Raw genomic sequence first — 18,834 nt, 5'->3', positions numbered from 1 at the left:
ATCTTGTACCATGTTCAAAATAAATAAAAATTTTAAAATTAAAAAAAATTATGCTATGGAAAAATATTAAATGCCACCGGTTAATGTTCACGATTGACTGTTACCATATGAAAAAAATTAATTTGTCAAACGGCAACCTTTTACACCCGCCTAGAAAAAAGGTGGAATAGGGGTACAACTAAGTATTAGCAGTAACCGCTCATTGGTGGGATTAATGTTGAATTTTACTTTCTCCTCTGGGCTCTTCGAGATTTTGCAAAGGTTCTACATTAAGCACCACGAGTTTTGTTTGGTTTTTTGGCTATTAAAGTTATTAACAAAAACTACAAGTCCCGGAAGACATCGCGCATCCGACTTCTGAAGACCGGCCTTCCCCCTGCTCAATGAACGCTGGGATTCGAAGTCCAGCCCCAGAAGCAAGGTGGGACGCACAGTACCGGCACAGATGACAGAGGAGGGATTACCGCTATTTCAACCAATGGACAGTGCACACCGGACCTGAGTGGCACACACAAAACCAATATATGAGCGGATAGGCCTGAGTGACGTGCGCTTCAGCCTACGGGCGGCCCATGGGGCGGTGCGGTGCGCTGCGGCCGTAGTGCGAACCATGGGAGGTGGCTGGTGGTGGGCTCGGGCTGCCCGCCTTGCCCGACTCCGCTTCCGAGGGGCGCTGCTGCCGCCTCCGCGGCCCCGGAGCGGGGGCGCCCGGGGGTCTTTTGCTCCTGGCCACGGCCCCCGCGCTGGGGCTTCGCCGCCCCCAGTGTCCGAGCTGGACCGCGCAGACGCCTGGCTCCTCCGGAAGGCTCATGAGACAGGTCTGGGGCTGTGGCTGGGGTCGGCCCGGCTGGGAGAGGGGGTTCCGCATAGCCGAGCTGTCCGCGCGCGCGAGTGGAGGATGGTGGTGGGATTTCTGCTGGAAACGGGGCCCGGGCTCAGGAGGGAGAAGGGCTTCCGTGTAAGCGCAGGCTGCAAGAGCGCAGTCTGTCCGCATAGGAGAAGGGCTTGTGGATGGGACCGTGGGTCCGGTTTATGGGGTGTAGTAGGGATTGGAGAGGTTGGTCGGGCCAGGACAGGCAGCCTTATCAAACTGCGCTGTCTGGGTGGGAGAGGCTTCCAAAGAGGGCTATGGGCGGGGGAGTTGCCTACAAGAGGGGGCCTCGTTGGAGGGGCCACTTCAGATTAAAGAGGCGACCACTCTGCATAAAGCGGGAGCGTGGAGCCCCACAGAAGAGGGAGGAAGTTGCAGATTAGAAGAGGGAACAACCAATAGAAGAAAATCTCTGGGCTGATTGGAGGGCGTGCTGCTCCTGGCTGCAGGGGGCGGAGCCTCATGTGGGCGGTGGGGGTCCGGATTGGAGAGGACTGGTCTTGTAGGTACAGGATGGGGTAGGGGTGGGGGGATTGTAACCCGACTAGTCCCCGTTAATGCCACACCAAGGAAGAGCATACCCAGCAGCAGATAGTGAGGTTTCAGAAAACTGAAGGGGGAGGCTGGAGAGAGGCCTGGGGGAGTGGGGGGGGCGGTAACAATTTGTCGGGAGGTCTGAGGAAGAAGTGAGGGAGCACCCCTTGGGGATACACATGTGGGGAGGACGTTGACCAAGATGACCTCTTGGGACCTTCCTGTCCTCAGATTTAGGTTCTGCAATTTTGATCTTAGATCCTCCGCCAGATTCTGCAGACTGTCTTGAATCTTTGGTGTTGCAGAGTTTGGGGTGGGGAGGGGCCCAGAGATGGAGACGAGAGAGGGTTTTGGGGGGATAGGGTTTGGTAGGCGGACCGCCAGGACAAGGTGGGGATTTGGGGCCAGACTGGGTGGTGAGATGAAGAGGCGCCCGTCGGTTTGACTGTTTGGGCTGGGGGGCTGCAGAGCAGGGTTTGTGCTGATGCTGATTTCTCCGCCCCGCCCCACCCCCTCCAGCCTTCCTCTCCTGGTTCCGCAATGGCCTCCTGGCATCAGGCATCGGGGTCATCTCCTTCATGCAGAGTGATATGGGTCGGGAGGCCGCCTACGGTGAGTGCAGACCCCAGTGTCGCCCCCACCAGGGAGAGTGGGCGCTCCCGCCCCCACTGGGGAAGGTAGACTCCTGCCCCATCCCGTCAACCCCCAGAGTAAACATCGCTAGAACCCCTCATTCCTCCGCCACCGGAAGCGGCCTCACCTTCACTTGTGAGTGTCCACCTTCCACCCACCCATCCCTACCTCCTGGGCACTGGACCCACCAGAGGGGGTGGCTCAGGGCAGGGCTGTGGGTCCTCATCCTTTCCAATCTGACTTCTCAGCAAAGATGAGGGTCCCTGTCCCAGCCCCACCCCCAGCCTGGTCCTGCCCCTGCCCCTCCGGCCGTATCTTTGCTCTCAGACCAGCCCCCCAGCGCCAAGCCTAGCCACCCCTCCGATTCCTTCTCCTGTCCCCGACCTTGGCTCTGTACTGTCCCTGAGCCCTACCCCGCTCTTGAGTGTGCCCCATCCCCTTTCTAAGGCCACCTCAGTCCCGTGAACGGCCTGGGTCCCCAGGATCAGCCTCCCTGACGCCGGCCCGCACTCTGTTCCCACAGGCTTCTTCTTGCTGGGCGGCCTGTGTGTGGTGTGGGGCGGCGCCTCCTATGTGGTGGGCCTGGCGGCGCTGCGGGGGCCCATGCAGCTCTCTCTGGGGGGCGCGGCCGCAGGCGTGGGCGCCGTGCTGGCCGCCGGCCTGCTCTGGGCTTGTGCCGTCGGCCTCTACATGGGCCAGCTGGAGCTGGACGTGGAACTGGTGCCCGAAGACGACGGGACCGCCGCGGCGGAAGGGCCGGATGAGGCGGGCCGGCCGCCACCGGAGTGAGCCGCAAGGCCGCGGGGAACGGCCGGGCGCTGGACTGCCGGGGCCCGAGGACCGGGACATTAAAACCTGACCCTTCCCTCGCTCCCGATTCCGAGTGGTGGTTGCTTTTGCGGGGATGCTGAGCGAACGAGGAGGGTCGGGGCGGAAGGCGCTGGGGGGCACGCGGAGATACCTAAGAAGGAAGAAAAGGAGAGAGGAGCTCCTTGACCCCAGAGAGGAGCCACAGAGCGGGAGCAGGCGTTTAATTCACTGGGGCTGAGAGCCCTGGTCCCCACCCATCCCCCAGGTCCGGCCACGTGGGGGGCTGTTCCAGTCCTCAGTCCCCCTTCCGCTGCACCCTGGTGCCCAGGGGCCCCGGGTAGGGCAGGCCCAGCGCGGGGTAGAAGGCCTCGGGGAGGGGGGGGCCTGGGCCCAGCCTCTGCAGGTGCGGGTACACGAGGCCCAGCTCGGCAGGGCCGTAGCGGATGGTGCCAGGCGCGCACAGGCCCCGCACCACGGGGGGCAGGAAGCCGGTGTGCAGGAGGGAAGGTGGGGGGTCCCCAGGAGGCGCCAGGCCCCACGGCCCCACCAGGTCCTGCTTCAGGGCCCCAGCCCGGATGACCGACGTGAACTCGGGCCTCGTTGGGGCCAGGTGGCCAGACGGCTTCTCATCCCCACTGTCCTCCGGGTCTTCAGTCTCCCCCGGGCCGGGCTCCACTTTGATGGGTTTGCCCCGGGGCTGGGGGGCCTTGTCCTCCTGCGGGGGGACGGCCTGCTTTCCTGCCACTGGAGGCTCTGACACTGCAAGAGGAAGATTCTGAAGGGCTCCGTGTGTGCGTGTCCCCAGCCCTCAGCCTTCCCATCTGTGGAATAGAACGGCGCCCCGTGGTCAAGACCCGTGGATCTCTGCTGGAGGGGTTTGGTCCCCTTAGGGGACACTTGGCAAAGTCTGGAGGCATTTTTGGTTGTCACAACTGGGGAGGAGGATACTCCTGGATTCTAGTGGGTAGAAGTCAGGCATGCTGCTAAATGCCCTACAATGCATGGGACGGCCACCACCACAAAGCGTGACCATGCCCCAGATGTCAGAGGCTCTGGTCTGGACGCAGGCTGTCCAACAGGACTTCCTTCGAGGATGGAAGGAAGTTCCATATCTGCACTGGCCACCTATGGCCACCAAGCTCTTCAAACATGGCGAGTACAACTAAGGAAATGGAATTTTAATTTTAATCTTACTGTAAATAGCCACATGTGAAGCTAGTGGCTTCCGCACCAGACAGCACAGGTCCCAGAGGCCACTCGGAGCCTCCCAGGTGGGAGGCTGAGCTCACCTGTGGGTGCTGGCTCCGGGCTGGATGTGTCCTCATGGGCCACGGTGGCCGGAAGCTGGAAGGCGTCCAGAGGTATCTGGCCCCCCTCGGCTTGACTGGGACAAGACAGATGGGATTGGGAGCTTGAGTCCCGGGCCACCCAGCCTTTGGTGAGGGGAGACTCCCTCCTGCCCGCCAGTCTTGTGAGTGTAGACTTCCCCATACCCCTCTGAGTGTAGACACTTCCCCCCGCCCCCGCCCGAGGCACTTAGGACTCATCATTGGACCCCAAACTCCAAGTTGGCTTCTAGCCCAGCTTGGCCCAGTCTCCCGAGGCCAAACCTTTGCAGCCCGTGGCTGCCTGCATGTCACCACCTAAGTGTCCCCCGGGTACCTCATGCTCATCTGACCTCAGCATCTTTCTTCCAAACCTGCTGCTCCTCTCAGAGGCTCAGACCCAGGCCCCGCAAAGCCAGAGATGGCCAGACGGCCGCCTCCCCTCCTCCACCTGTGCTGCCTGGCGTTTCCCAGGACCTGCCCCTGGCCTCCCAGTCCCTGTCTTGTCCCACAGACCTCCCTCTACATGGCAGCCAGAGTGGTCTTTCCAAGAAGCAGATTTGACTGACTCCAGCCCTAAACCCTTCCATGGCTCCCCAGTGCCCCCACCACCATCCTAAGCTTCGTCTCTCGAGACTCTATACTCCAGCCCAGAGCACCCCCTGTAGTTCCTCGGACGGGTCCGGCTGTGACCCTGAGCCTTTGCCTGTGCTGGGCCTCGGCCTGGAACGTCCTTCCCTCCTCCAGCTTCTTCCCATCATCTGTGGTGGCCCTCCCCTGGTAAGAGCCTGCCATGGCTCCCCAGTGCCCCAGAAGCACCCTGGGCCTGAGGCCACTTCATATCTGCCTCTTTCTCCCTGGAAGCGCTTGTCACTCTGCCACCCACCCCTAGCCTCCTGCAAGCTCATTCCTCCTCCAGGCCTTTACTCTCACTGGACCCTGTTCCCCTTCATGTTTTCACCACCACTGCCTACATCTGTCCTTTTCTAGAAGCCCTCCCTGAAGAGCCCCCACCCGAAGGTGGGGAGAGCTGGCAGAATCTTCTGGAGGGAGTTCTGAGCTCCCCGTGGGAGAGGAGAGGGGTGCAACCCTCACCTGAGCACGTAGCTGACCCAGAGCACATGGCGCTCTCCAGGGCTCTTCCCGCTCATGGCCACGGTGGCCACGGACTGCAGCCACACGAAGCCCCCGGCGCGCTGCAGCCAACGGTAGTAACCGGTCATCACCTGGCCCTTGTCCAGCACTGGGCCCAGCCCAGGGACCGGAGACACCGGAAGGGATGGGGTAGGGGCGGGATGAGGTGAGAGGGGCAGAGAGAGACAGGCAGTGGGAGAGAGGTGGACAGGGAGATGGGCAGAGAGGGGGCAACAGGGAAACAGGAAGGGTGAGACGGTGTGGAGAAGAGAAAGGCAAAGTACAGAGAGGGAGGCAGAGAGAGCCCGAGTCAGAAAGACGGAGCGGTAACCCGGCATCAAGGCTCCTGGATTGTGAAGGGTGGGTCAGAGCGACCCCACGGTTCCCCTTACTCCCCACGCCCCCATCCTGAGCCGTTGCTCAGAATCTCCTTGCTGCTCTTCCTGTGCTGAGTGGAGCCCCCAGAGGTGGCAGCAGGAGGGACTGTGGTCAGCCCAGGAGAAGGACTTCCAGGGAGTGGGACAGTGGGGGTGCTCAGGTCTGGGGTGAGGGGTCCTCACGGTCCAGGTGGCTTTGGCGGATCCTGGTTGCATCCTGTCCATGGACAAACTGGTAGCAGCTGCGGCCCACTAGCTCCGAGGGCCCCAGGTCCATGTGGTCGCTGACTCTGAGGGCAGGGGGCAACAGAGAGGAGGGAAGGGGTCCCAGACCATGGGGTGGGGAGAAAGAGGCAGGGTTGGCTCTGGAATCCCTCAGGGTCCAAACCCTGGCTCTGGAGTGCTCTGGGTCTCAGTTTTTCCCTCTGTAAAATGGGTGGGAGAATATTTAAAATAGTAGTGTCCCTCCTCGGGCAGCTATGGGCATTCAAGCAGATGGCACTCCTGGGTGTGGGGTGGCCCGGCCACTCCGGAGGCGCTTGGTGAGTGGAGACTATTTCGCTATTTAATTTCCCCCCACTGCGTGGTGAGGGAGAGTGGATGAGAGATGAGAGGCCGGAGAGGCAGAGAGAAATAGGAGCAAGGAAGGGCGGAGCTCTGCAGAAGGGAGGGCCTGGGTCTCTCGGAATCGAGCACAGCCCCGCCTCCATCCCAGAGGCCCCGCCCCGGGCCCCGCCCCAGCCTCCGCCTTCATTCCCTCTTCCAGTTCGCCCTCCGCGGCTTTTCCTCCTCCCGCGGCTCCCCAGGGCCCCGCCCCCACCCCCGACCCCGAGCTCCTCTGACTTCCTGCCTACCCCCCTCTCCAGTGCGCCCCCATCCTCCCACCTCAGCCCCCAACCCCGGTACCTGCTCTCACAAGCAAGGATGGTGAGACCCAGGCTGAGTCGGAAGACGATCATGTGTCCGTGCAGCGGCAGCTCAGCCAGTGGGGCCGGGGGCAACGTGTGGCCAAGGGCCACAAGGCCCAGGGCGCGGGCCCGAAGGCGACCGGTCACATGGATGACCTAAAGGTGGCAGGCGCGATCGGAGGAGGGCAAGGCGGGGCCAGTGGGGCGGGAGGACCACAACCTGGCCACAGGGCCTGGCTCTGGCTGTCATCCCCAAGAACTGGGGCCCGTGGACAGCTGGCATGAATACAGGCGCTCTCCTCGGGCCAGGGAGGGGACCCGGGAGTCAGAGGCTGGGGCGGAGAGCTCACACCCACCTTGTACCCTGAGGCCTTGACGTGCAGCCCCCTCTTGGTGAGGGTGGATTTCATGCGGATGAAGAAGGAGCGCTCCTGGACGCGGGAGGAGGGGGGCACCTCGGTGGGGCTGGCCTCTGGGACGAAGAGTGAAGGAAGGTTATGGGGTCCTGAAGAGGACACACACGGGCCACCCCTGCCCTCTGCAGAGCTATCCAGACACAGGGTCATGGCCACAGTCACACAGACGCACCTACTGGTTCTACAAGCCCACTGACATCCTACATCAACCTCCCCTCCCAGCAGCACCCAGCCTGGTCTTTCTAAAGCTCAGATCTGACCCCATCCCTCCTCTGCTCTGAACCTGCCATGGCTCCCTAGTACCCTTGGGGGAAAGCCCAGCTCCTCCTCAACATGGCCTAAAACTTTGGCAAGAACTGCCTCGTCCTGACATCATCTCTAGCCACAACCTCCAGGTCTCAGATCAGACATGTCCTCCAGGAAGTCCTCCCTGACCCCCAGGCTGGGTCAGCTGCCCCTCGGGGGTCTCCTACCCCAGCCCTGCCCACTCTGGGTCATCACTGTCTGGGGACAGGGTCAGTCTCCCCCACTGGACTGTGAGCCCCGGGAGGGTGGGGCTGGGGCTCTTGTCACCACTGTGTCCCCAGCCCTGCCCAACAGAGGGCTGAGCACAGAGTGGGGGCTTGGGCTATAGCAACAAATAAGCCACACAAATACAGATTATTCTATAAACCCTGTGAAATTGTCTTATAAATATGCTCACACTCAGATGACCCTGTGCCTCAAACTGAGGTGTAAATATAATCACGCTCCCTAACAGACCCACACGTGTCACAAACATCTCGCCAAGCTTGCAAGCACTGCTGATAGCTCAGATGGTTTGGGTATTAAGCAAACCCCATATAAGAAAAGCCTATTTATGAGAAAGATAGCCTCAGTCCCCCAATATCTCAGAGCTAAAAGGGTAATCTCCAACACCCTCCCCAAAATGGAGTGGAATTTTCCACTGGAGAGAAGGACTGGAAGCACAGGCGCTGGAGTCAGACAAGCCTGGGCTGGAGTCCAGCTCAATCACTTACAGTTGACCTGGGACACTTACCCTCTCTATGCGGTGCCCCAGGTTCCTCCTCTATAAAATGGAGATAGTCATAGCTCCTGCTTTATGGGCTTGTGGTTAGGATTTAATAAAATTATGTACTTAAAGGCAGGGCACGTGTAAATGCCCAATAAGCACACGTTGTTATTATTATTTACCAAAGCCTGGTTCCATCTGTCACCCACAGGCACCCACCTCCACTCTGCAGCCAGAGGGGTCTTTCTAAAGTTCAAATCTTGGGGATCCAGGCAATCTTAGGGAGCCACGTTTCGCTACCTCAATTTAGACTCTGATTCATTTTACAAAAACTTGCTTGCAAAACTCTAACAAGAGTGTTTTTGTATAAAGGAGACATCGTACCCAGCATCCCCTAAGCTACCCTCAGGCCTCTTTCTTTGGGGATGCTGAGAATTACCGATCTCAGGGGTATCCGCAAGCGAGGAGGACGAGGAGGGCGAGGAGGAAGAGGAGGGGACGGAGGGCGGGGTGGGGGGCCCGGGGGTCGGGGCCCGCAACCCCAGTTGCTCCAACACCTCGGAGTGGTCCCCCGGATGAATGTAGTCGAAGAGGCTGCTGCCCGTCAGCTCCACCTGCCGGCGAAGGAGGGGGATGCAGGGGGCGGGTGAGGTGCGCGCGCAGTCACTCGCCCGCCTGTTCTGCCACAGGCTCACTCGCCTGCAAGCAGTGTGTGTTTTTATTAGGAAAAAAAAAAAAATATATATATATATATATATATATATATTTAAACCCTTTTAAAGGAGGATAAAAACTTAGGCACTTCCCGTGCCCTCCCACTTCAAACCCAGAGATTATTAAGGATTTTCTGCCCCTGCCTACAGTACAAAGAAGCTGTGTATGTGGTTGGGATGGGGGTGTCGTAAGCCTTCATATACGCAGCTCTTGCTTACTCACTCACCCCCATACAGCAAACAACTGCGCCCTGAAATGACTCACAGGATGGAAATCAGGACACAAGCAGCGGAATGGCTTTCAAACTCTTTAAAGAGTTAGAACCTTTTAATTAGACAGACTTTTACATTCAATTCATCCCTCAAATCTCTCACAGTAGTCCCCTTATCTCCACACCTCCCCAGTCCCTGCACCCATCTTCTCCCTGCTGTGTTTCTGTCCCAGCGTCCTCACTGGTCTTCTGGCCTTCAGTCCCCATGTACATACCTCTCCCTAAGTTACTCCCCTGACCATGGCCCTCCTCTCAGAAACCTCCCATGGGACTTCCCTGGTGGTGCAGTGGTTAAGAATCTGCCTGCCAATGCAGGGGATACGGGTTCGAGCCCTGGTCCTGGAAGATCCCACATGCCGTGGAGCAACTAAGCCCGTGTGCTACAACTACTGAGCCTGCCGCTCTAGAGCCCGCGAGCCACAACTACTGAGCCCACAACTACAGAAGCCTGTGCGCCTACAGCCCGTGCTCCGCAACAAGTGAAGCCACCTCAATGAGAAGGCTGCGCACCGCAACGAAGAGTATCCCGCTCACCACGACTAGAGAAAGCCCGTGCGCAGCTACGGAAAGCCAACGCAGCCAAAAATAAAAATAAATAAAAAAAATTTTTTTAAAAGAAAAGAGGGGCTTCCCTGGTGGCTCAGTGGTTGAGAGTCCGCCTGCCGATGCAGGGAACACGGGTTTGTGACCTGGTCCGGGAGGATCCCACATGCCGCGGAGCGGCTGGGCCCGTGAGCCATGGCCGCTGAGCCTGCGCGTCTGGAGCCTGTGCTCCGCAACGGGAGAGGCCACAACAATGAGAGGCCCGCGTACCGCAAAAGAAAAGAAAAGAAAAGAAACCTCCCATGGTTCCCACTGCCCTGGGCTTGGGGTCACATGCTTCCCTCTATCCCTCATTAAACACCCCCCCGCACACACACACACACACACACCAGCTTTTTTTTTTTTTTTTTTTTTTTTGCAGTACGCGGGCCTCTCACTGCTGTGGCCACTCCCGCCGCAGAGCACAGGCTCCGGACGCGCAGGCCCAGCGGCCACGGCTCACGGGCCCAGCCGCTCCGCGGCACGTGGGATCCTCCCAGACCGGGGCACGAACCCGCATCCCCCGCATCGGCAGGCGGACTCTCAACCACTGCGCCACCAGGGAAGCCCCACACACCAGCTTTGAGCCTTTCCCCCCACTCTTCCTCCCTCCCTTCGTCTTGTCCATATTCTCCCTTCAGGGTCTTCCTCCTCCAGGAACCTCCAACAACTCACTGAAGAGCTGCTCACGAAGGCCAAATACCAATGCACCGAATTTCCTAAATTTACCATTTGTCAAAATCTTTGTAAAAATGATAAAAGTTGACAGCAATTTGTACTGATTGGATTGGCAAGGCCTAAGGTGCTGCAAGGAGCCACGACTCCAGGGGTGGGGGCTTTTGGCTTCTCTTTGCCCTCCTTTTACCTTTCAGCCACCAGCTGCAGGAGCTGGAACAGAAACAGTGGGTTGAAATAAAGGCAAAATGAAAACTAGTCAACTAAAATGCCACAGAAAATCTTCCAGGCTGGAAAACCCAAACCCTTCCAGTACGAATTGCTGTAATCCTTTAAAAGTGTTAAGAATAAACAAGTTGTGGTAAATACGGTACAGTTGGCAACCACTCATAGGCAAATTTATCTTTCTGCTATTTTGCTTTCTCCAAATCGACCTCTTACTTTAATAACCCTTCTCTGCCTGGGAGGAGGAGCCATGTTAGGTGCCATGTGGGGTTCCAAGGAACATACTTTGGGGACCAAAGATCTGGTCCTTTTTTTTTTTTTTTTTTTTTCATGCTGGGATGGTGAGGCCAGGAGAGAGGAGGGCCGGCAAAGGAGATGGCAGCTGAGCCAGGCCAGGCAGGCTGCTGCGGGCCCCTTACCTGTGAGAGACCCAGATAAATGGAGACTGTCTCTGAGATGTAGAGGAACTTCCCTTCCTGGTTCAAGGCAAACACGAAGCCGTCCAGGGACTAGAGTGGGGAGAGACGGGGTCGGGGAGAGGAGGGCCTGGCATCTGTAAGAGGTTCTGAAATCTGGATCTCCGCCTGGGATGGATTATTCTGGGGTAAAGCGCTTCAGTGGCCCTGGGGGGAGCAGGAGGGGGAGCCTGAGCATTCTGCCTCCCAGTTCTGGGGCTCCCCGAAGGGACCGATGCTGGAGAAAAGGGTGAGGTTCTCCCGAGACGGCCACCAGGTGGCAGCAAGGAGCAGCAGGCAGGGAAGGGGCCTCACCTGCAGGATGTGTCCTCCCAGGTGCTGCTCGAAGACTTCGGAGACCAGCGCCACGGGGCCTCTGCGGCCTGGGGCTGGAGAAAGAGGGAGGGGTGAGGCCAGGGCCTGTTGGCCCTATGAAGAATCGAATAGGTGGTGTGAAATAAAGAAGCATGGGGGGTTTCCCTGGTGGCGCAGTCGTTAAGAATCCGCCTGCCAGTGCAGGGGACACATGTTTGAGCTGCGGAGCAGCTAAGCCCGTGCTCCACAGCTACTGAGCCTGCGCTCTAGAGCCCGCGAACCACAACTATTGAGCCCATGTACCACAACTACTGAAGCCTGCGCCCTTAGAGCCTGTGCTCTGCAACAATAGAAGACACTGCAATGAGAAGCCCATGCACCGCAACGAAGACTAGCCCCCGCTCGCCGCAACTGAAGAAAGCCCGCGTGCAGCAACAAAAACCCAACGCAGCCAAAATATTTTATTTATTTATTTAAAATGAATAAATAAATAAATAAATAAATAAATAAATAAATAAATAAAAGAAGCATGGGGTAAGGCCTGTTGAAGGAGGGGGTGTTTGAGCTCAGACCTGAAGGGTGAGAAGGAGGCAGATAGGAGACAGGAAAGGAGAGAGACAGAGAGACAGAGAAAGAGACATTGAGAGACAAAGACAGACAAATAGATGGACAGAGAGATATAAGGAAATAGAGAAAGAAATAAGGGCATTACAACTGAACAACAAAAGGATGAACAACGCAATTCAAAAATGCGCAAAGGGTTTGAACAGATATTCTTCCAAAGAAGATGCACAAATGGCCGATAAGCACATGAAAAGATGTTCAACCTCATTAGTCATTAGCAAAATGCAAATCAAAACCACAATGAGAGATCACTTCACACCCGCTAGGATGGTTCGAATTTTTTTTAAAAAATAGAAAATAAGTGTTGGCGAGGTTGTGGGGAAATTGGAACCCCCGTGCATTGCTGGTGAGAATGTGAAACGATGTGCCACTCTGGAAAATAGTTTGGCAATTCCTCAATAAGTCAAACATAGAATTACCATATAACCCAGCAATTCCACTCCTAGGTATACACCCCAAAGAATTGAAAACAGGTGCTCTAACAAATACTTGTACATGAATGTTCATAGCAGCATTACTCCTAATAGCCAAAAGGTGGAAACAACCCAAATGTCCATTAACTGATGAATGGATAAATAAAATGTGCTATATTCATAGAATGGAAGATTATTCATCCATAAAAAGAAATGGAGTACCGATCCATGCTACGACGTGAATGAACTTTGAAAACATTATGCTAAGTGAAAGAAGCTGAACAGAGAGGCTACACAGTGTAGGATTCAATTTATATGAAACGTTCAGAAGAGGCAAATCCAGAGATGGAAAGCAGATCAGTGGTTGCCAGGGGCTGGGGGAAGGGGCAGGAGGAATGGGGAGGGACTGCTAATGGGACAGGGTTTTTGGAGGGTGATGAAAATGTTTTGGAACTAGATAGAAGTGCTGGTTGCACAACATTGTGAATGTGCTAAGTGCCACCGAATTGCACACTGTAATATGGTGACTTTCATGTTATATAAATTTTACCCTAATAAAATTTTTTTAAAAAGAGAGAGGGGTAGAGACATATATAGACATAGAGAAACTGAGACAGAGATAGGTAAAGACAGACAGACATAAAGAGATGGAGGGACAGAGGGAAAGAGATGCACAGAGACAGATACAGAGAAAGTGGCAGGAAGACAGAGGTGGCGAAGTAGACAGAGACAGAGACACAGGCCGACCCAGCCCCCGCAGTGAGGAGCGGAGGGCTGCAGACATCCATGCTGCGCGTGGGCAGAGGCCCTGCGTTCCTGGGCTCTGTTCCCACCCAGAATGCCCTCCTTGACTCTGCAGAGAACGACCCCCGCAAGGGGTCCGTGCCCAGATTGGGGAGCCAGTGACCTCGAGGGTCCCCAAGCACCTGGCTCCTGCAGGGCTGAGGGTCCAGTTCTGGTGTTAAGCCCCAGGACTGTTCCTCCCTGGCTGTGTGCCCTGGGACCAGTGCCTTCACTTCTCTGTGCCTCAGTATCCTCCTCTGTCAGGTGGGTTTGACAAGCGAGCTGATCTCACAGGGGTGTTGAGCATTCAGTTGGCTTAGGGGACTGAAAGGGCCTACCAGGCGCCCGCATGCAGCAGGTGCTCTGAAACAGAGCTGGGATCAGTATTAATAGCGTGATTACTATTGTTATTTCCAGACCATCAAAACACCAGGCGGCGAAACGCCGTCCCCTCCCCCGCAATCAGGACGCAGCTCCCAAGCCCCGCCCCCAGCCCCTTAATGTTTGGTCACGCCTCCTCTCCCAGGAGCACCCCCAACATCCCCACGGCTGTTCACACCCTTTTTCCACCCCCGCCTGGAACTCCAGGAACAATAACTGGGGGGTGGGGTGATGGGGACCCCTCCCCCGAGATGCAGCGGGAACCAGCCGGGTGACAGGCGGGAACAATGCCGCCTGCTAATTGTCGCAATTTTCCCCTGTCATTTTTGCTAATTCCTTCATTTTCCCTCTCACAGGATCAGCCCAGGTCAGACTGAACGGCTGCAATTAACAGCCTTAATGGGCACGTCGGGAGGGGGGTGTGTATAGGGGGAGGGCTCAGCCACTTGCTGTTCCCCCATCCTTTCCCCGGCCTCTGTCCACATCCCTGACTGATGTGTCTTATTACCCCCGGCCTCCCCCTGCCCCAAATCCACCAACTCCCTGACTCCTCTCTCTGTGTTCCCTCCTCTCTCCCACAAATACCTCAGCTCCTGTGTCCCAGATTCAGCTGTGGGCGCTTCCCTACTCTCAGATCTGGCCCCTCCTCACATCCGGAGACCAACCATCATTCGCTCATTCAACAAACACTTGCTGAGTTTCTTATCAGAGCCTGCCTCTGCTGGAACAAAAATGTCCCAGTTGTCATCTTCCCCCACACACAGAGGGGGCGCTGAGGGGCCGAGGGGAGAAGCCAAGACTTCTCCCAGGGGTCCCCCTCCACCTCCCATTCTCAACTGCCCTGAGGGATTTGCTGCCCTGGGCTAGGGCAACTAATGAAGGGCTGGGACTTCATTAGCTTTGGAAGTCTGGGAGAGGGAGCCCCCTGCCATAATCAGAGTGCCTTGCTGCCTGGGAGCAGGCCTGAGGACTGGAGTGGGTGCATTTCTGCCTGTACTTTCCTCAACTGCATCTGTGAAATGGGTCTAGGGCTGGAGCTGAATGGGTTCATGCGTGCAAATGGCACACAGCCAGGTACACAGTAGGTGAGTCCTGCACTATTCTTCTTAGAATAAGCTCTACTTCGGGCACCTCTACCTTTTGGGGAGGCTTCCTTACCATCCACCTTGACCCTCGCTTTCTTCCACACCTTCACCCATATTCTGCAAGTCCTGAGGCTGGACCCTCACTGCATCACCTGAATCCGACCACCTCTCACCCCACTGCCCCCACCCTGGTCTAGCTGCCCCACCTCCCGCCTGGACGACTGCACTTGCCTCCTCACTGGGCTCCCAGCTTCTGCCCTCACATCCACCACCTCTGTGACTCCCATCTCACTCGGGGTAACAGCCAAAGTCCTCACCATGGCCTGAGAGGCCCTGCAGGACCTGGCCCCTGACCTGCTGACCACTTCCTGCCTCACTTACTCCTCTCTGGAGCCCCTGACCTCACAACTGTGGCCTGCATCTAGCAAGCTGATTGCTGCCTGCCTCAGGCCCTTTGCACTTGCTGTTCCCTCTGCCTGGAAAACTCTCCTTCCAGCTTTTCTCCTAGCTTTTTTTCCCTCACCTCCTTCCAGTCTCAGCTCAAAGGTCACTTACTCAGAGAGGCCGTGCCTGACCTGTGAATTGTGATGTCCCCCTCCTCTTCTCACGCAGTTCTATAGTCACCCAAGAAATATTTAGTGACCCCTTACTCTGCCCCAGGCACTATTCTAGGCTCAGCACACAAGGTGCTGTAGGGGGGAAACACAATAAACAACAGAAATAAAAAATATATAGTATTAGATGATGATTAGTACTATGGAAAGAAATAAGGCAGGAAAGGAAGATAGGACATGCTGGGAGCAGGGGGTTGTCTTTTTTTTTTTTAAGCACCTACTATATGCCACGTGCTATTCTCTCTCTCTCTTTTTTTAAAGTCTTTATTGAATTTGCCACAATATTGCTTCTGTTTTATATTTTGTTTTTTTTGGCCCTGGGCATGTGGGATCTTAGCTCCCTGACCAGGGATCGAACCTGCACCCCCTACACTGGAGGGCGAAGTCTTAACCACTGGACCACCAGGGAAGTCCCAGGGTTGTCATTTTTAATAGAGTGGTCAGGGAAGGCTTGACTGAAAAGCCCACATTCTAAGGGAAGGGAGTTCCTGGTGGAAGCCCAGCAAGTGCAAAGGTCCTGAGGTGGGAACAGGCTTCTCTGAACAGCAAGGTGGCTCATGTGGGGGAGGGGGTTGAAGAGGCCAGAGGGGTAGAAAGGTGATATCAGGGAGGTGGGGGGCAAGGGACCTACCATGTCAGGTGTGTAGGCCCACCTTTGAGGGCAGGGACTTTGTCCTGTTCCCTGCTGTGTCCCCAGCACCTAGAACGGTGCCTGGCACAGGGAAGGTATTCATTGGGCATTTGTTGAATGAATGACAAACACTGATAGGAGATCAAGGCTGTCTCCTCCCCAGACTTAGAGCCCCCTGGCTAGACTTCAACATCTGTCATCCCATTTCACAGATGGTAGAGTAAGGCCCAGAGAGAGGCCGAGACCTGCAACATAAGACCCATCCCTGGAGACCCACAAGCATGCCAAGGATGGTGGTTGAGAAGGTGGGCTCTGGAGCCAGGCCACTTGAGTCTGAATCTCAGCTGGGCCCCCTCTCAGCTGTGTGACCTTGGGCAAAGAGCTTCACCTCTCTGGGTCTCAGTTTTCCCCTTTTATAAAATGGGAACATAGCATTGCCTCCCTCCGAAGATTTTTGCGAGGATTAGCAAGTGAATTTGGATGCAGCACTCAACACCGTGTCTGACTGGTATATTACTGCTGTTATTTTTGAGGAGAACACGGGAGCCCTCTCCTTTACAGAGAGCTTGAGGCACAATGCTTTGCTCTCTGACGGCAGCTAAGTCACTGTCCTCAGTTTTCCCATCTGAACTATCGAAGCAGGTGCTTGGCCTCTTGTTGGGGACCCGGGAGAGCAGAAGATGCTCCGAATTTCTTAATTTTGTGGGTACAGGGGGAGTCCACGCAGTTCCTCCCCCGCGCAAAGTCCTGCCCCTCCCCCTTCCCACGAACAGGCAGGGAGGTTGCTGAGGTCAGTGGTCTTGAATTAGCCATCCCGGCAAGCACGGATGGGGGAGGCCGGACGCCGGTGAGGCTCTCTCAGCGTCTTCCCCCTTTCTCTTCCCGGGGCTTGGGGACAATAGACAAGATGTTTATCCCCCGCCGGCGCACATGTTGTTCGCGGTAATGACAGTAATCAGCGGCGCTAATGCCGCATTCTCTCCGCGCCAGTCAATTCGCCTAATTACCGCCTGGGAAGCCGGATTATTTAAATTTAAATGGTGATTTATTGCGAGTTTAATCAATGCTATTTTCTCTCCCCCCTCCCCCCTGAGACCAGGGCAGGAGGGGAATTGGAGCCCCTCCAACCCCACCTTAAGGACAACCCTTCTTGGGGGGGGGGAAGTAGCCTAGGGTGCCCTGTCCCTGTCACCTGCGACCTCAGATGAAGACAATTCGCTCTCTTCTCGTAATGAGTAAAGAAATAAAACATAAAATAGAAGTAATAACAATAACATAACACTTCTATATAATGAAGTCTGAATAATAATGAAAGTAGATATCTATCTATCTATATATATCTGTGTTTTACATATTCTATATTTTAACATATTACTGATTGCATTTCGTTATTGTGTCTTGGCCAGTAGGATGTCAGCCTGTCCAGGGCAGGCACTTTTATGCAGTTTGTTTCCTGCTGGATCTCCAGGGCTCAGAACCGTAGCAGGCACACAGTAGATGCTCAATAAACCTGCAGGTAACCATTGATAACAGTGCTTGCTAGACATTGATCGTTTACTCTGTGCCAGGTGTGTTTAGGGTCTTTACACATATACATATTACCTGGTAGATCTTCTTCTCTTCTCAGCCCTGCGGGTGGGGGAGGGGCTTCATCATGATTCCCATTTCACAAGTGAGACACAGAGAGGTGAGGCGACCTGCCCAGGGTCACAACGGTGGGGAGTGGCTGAGTGGGGACAGGGACCCCCGTCTTTCTGAAGCTCGCCATCTTACCTGCCATATTATCCTGTCTCCTTCCCGCATCCCAAACTGGGAATTCAGACTCTAGAGGTTCCCTCTGGGGTCCCTCAGGTCTGAGTGCTGGAGTTTCCTGCCCATTAGTGGATAGGAGGCCCAGGCTGGGTCCCCCCTGTCACGCCCATGGCGCTGTGATAATCTCCTTTGTGATAATAATGATTCATTTTCCCTGATAACAATAATAGCATTAACTGGTGGTATGATCCAGTGTGGCCAGGCCTGTGATTAGGCCAGAGTTCATGAAATCGTCCCTACCTGGTGAGCCCGTTTTAGAGATGAATAAACTGAGGCTTGGACAGTAGAAGCCGCCTGATAGGAACACACAAAAGGTCTGACTCCAAATCCTGTACTCCCTCCGGGTGCAGGAGCTGGGCGAGAGCTGGCGCGCACCCTCAGATAACGGGTGCCCTGCACCGGGGGAGCGTGCCTGGACCCCCACCCCCACCCCCGCGCATGCGCACTCACCTAGGCCAGCCTGAGGCCCCGCGGACCTCAACCCCCAGGGTGGCGCCCCGAGAGCGGCGAAGCGGCGCAGGCGGAGGTAGGTGACGCTGAGGCGCACGATGGACGCCTTGTCCAGCTGGCTGGAGATGGCTCCGGGCAGCGGGAGTAGCTTGGCCAGCTCGAAGAACTCCAGGTTCTCCTTTCCGCGCCGCGAGCGCGCCGCGTTACGGGACTTCTCCTTGCGCTGCGCCTGCAGGCTGGGCGGGCGGCGCGGAGGGGGCGTCAGCGGGGCCCGGAGACTCAGGGGTCTGGGGTTGGGGGACGAGCCTCGCCTCTTGGGGCCCCGGGAACGGGACGGGATGTTGAAAGTTGATTCAACACTCCGGAGGTGGGGCAGAGCCTGAGTGTGACTTCTACACCCGGCCGTGGAGCAGAACCTGGGGTGTAAATTCTGAGGGAAGGAGGAGGAAGAGGAGAGAGAGAAGAATGTTGGGTAGGAATTCCGAGGAAGGGGGCTAGGAACAGAACGCCAGGTGTGTGGGGTGGGTGTTACAGAACAACAGTTGAGCAACTCCGGGTAAGAAATTCTGGCCCGAGGGGGCGGGGCAGAAGGTGAGTGTGAATCCTCCCGGGACACCGCCTTGGGGGCGGGGCCACAGCCCGAGGGGCGGAGCTTTGCTCACCAGGGTCCGGGCGGGGTCTTGACCACGAACCCCGGCAGAAAGTCCCAAGGGACGCTGCCGCCGCGACCTCCCCCGCACCTGACCTCGCCTCCACCGCCACTGCTGGGGTAGGGGGCCGCCAT

General features: G+C 56.4%; 2 protein-coding genes across 2 annotated transcripts; one reads left to right on the top strand and one right to left on the bottom strand.

The window, feature by feature from the left end:
• The first annotated feature begins 570 nt into the window (after nucleotides 1-570).
• TMEM160 (transmembrane protein 160) lies at nucleotides 571-2,909 on the top strand. The gene is made up of 3 exons (XM_079724329.1): nucleotides 571-818; nucleotides 1,925-2,017; nucleotides 2,562-2,909. The coding sequence occupies exons 1-3, from the start codon at nucleotides 611-613 to the stop codon at nucleotides 2,825-2,827; spliced, it is 567 nt and encodes a 188-aa protein (XP_079580455.1). The 5' UTR covers nucleotides 571-610; the 3' UTR covers nucleotides 2,828-2,909.
• Nucleotides 2,910-3,143: 234 nt separating this feature from the next.
• Nucleotides 3,144-18,834, bottom strand: NPAS1 (neuronal PAS domain protein 1; the record flags this gene model as incomplete). Its single annotated transcript, XM_079724237.1, has 11 exons — nucleotides 3,144-3,607; nucleotides 4,138-4,232; nucleotides 5,269-5,416; nucleotides 5,868-5,974; nucleotides 6,591-6,748; nucleotides 6,949-7,064; nucleotides 8,460-8,634; nucleotides 10,907-10,996; nucleotides 11,258-11,331; nucleotides 18,051-18,286; nucleotides 18,713-18,834. The coding sequence occupies 11 exons, from the start codon at nucleotides 18,832-18,834 to the stop codon at nucleotides 3,144-3,146; spliced, it is 1,785 nt and encodes a 594-aa protein (XP_079580363.1).

Source organism: Hyperoodon ampullatus (genome assembly GCF_949752795.1).
Source record: "Hyperoodon ampullatus genome assembly, chromosome: 18".
Classification (NCBI taxonomy): domain Eukaryota; kingdom Metazoa; phylum Chordata; class Mammalia; order Artiodactyla; family Ziphiidae; genus Hyperoodon; species Hyperoodon ampullatus.
Note: the sequence above shows the minus strand (reverse complement) of the source record. Positions and strands in the feature narration are given on the sequence as shown.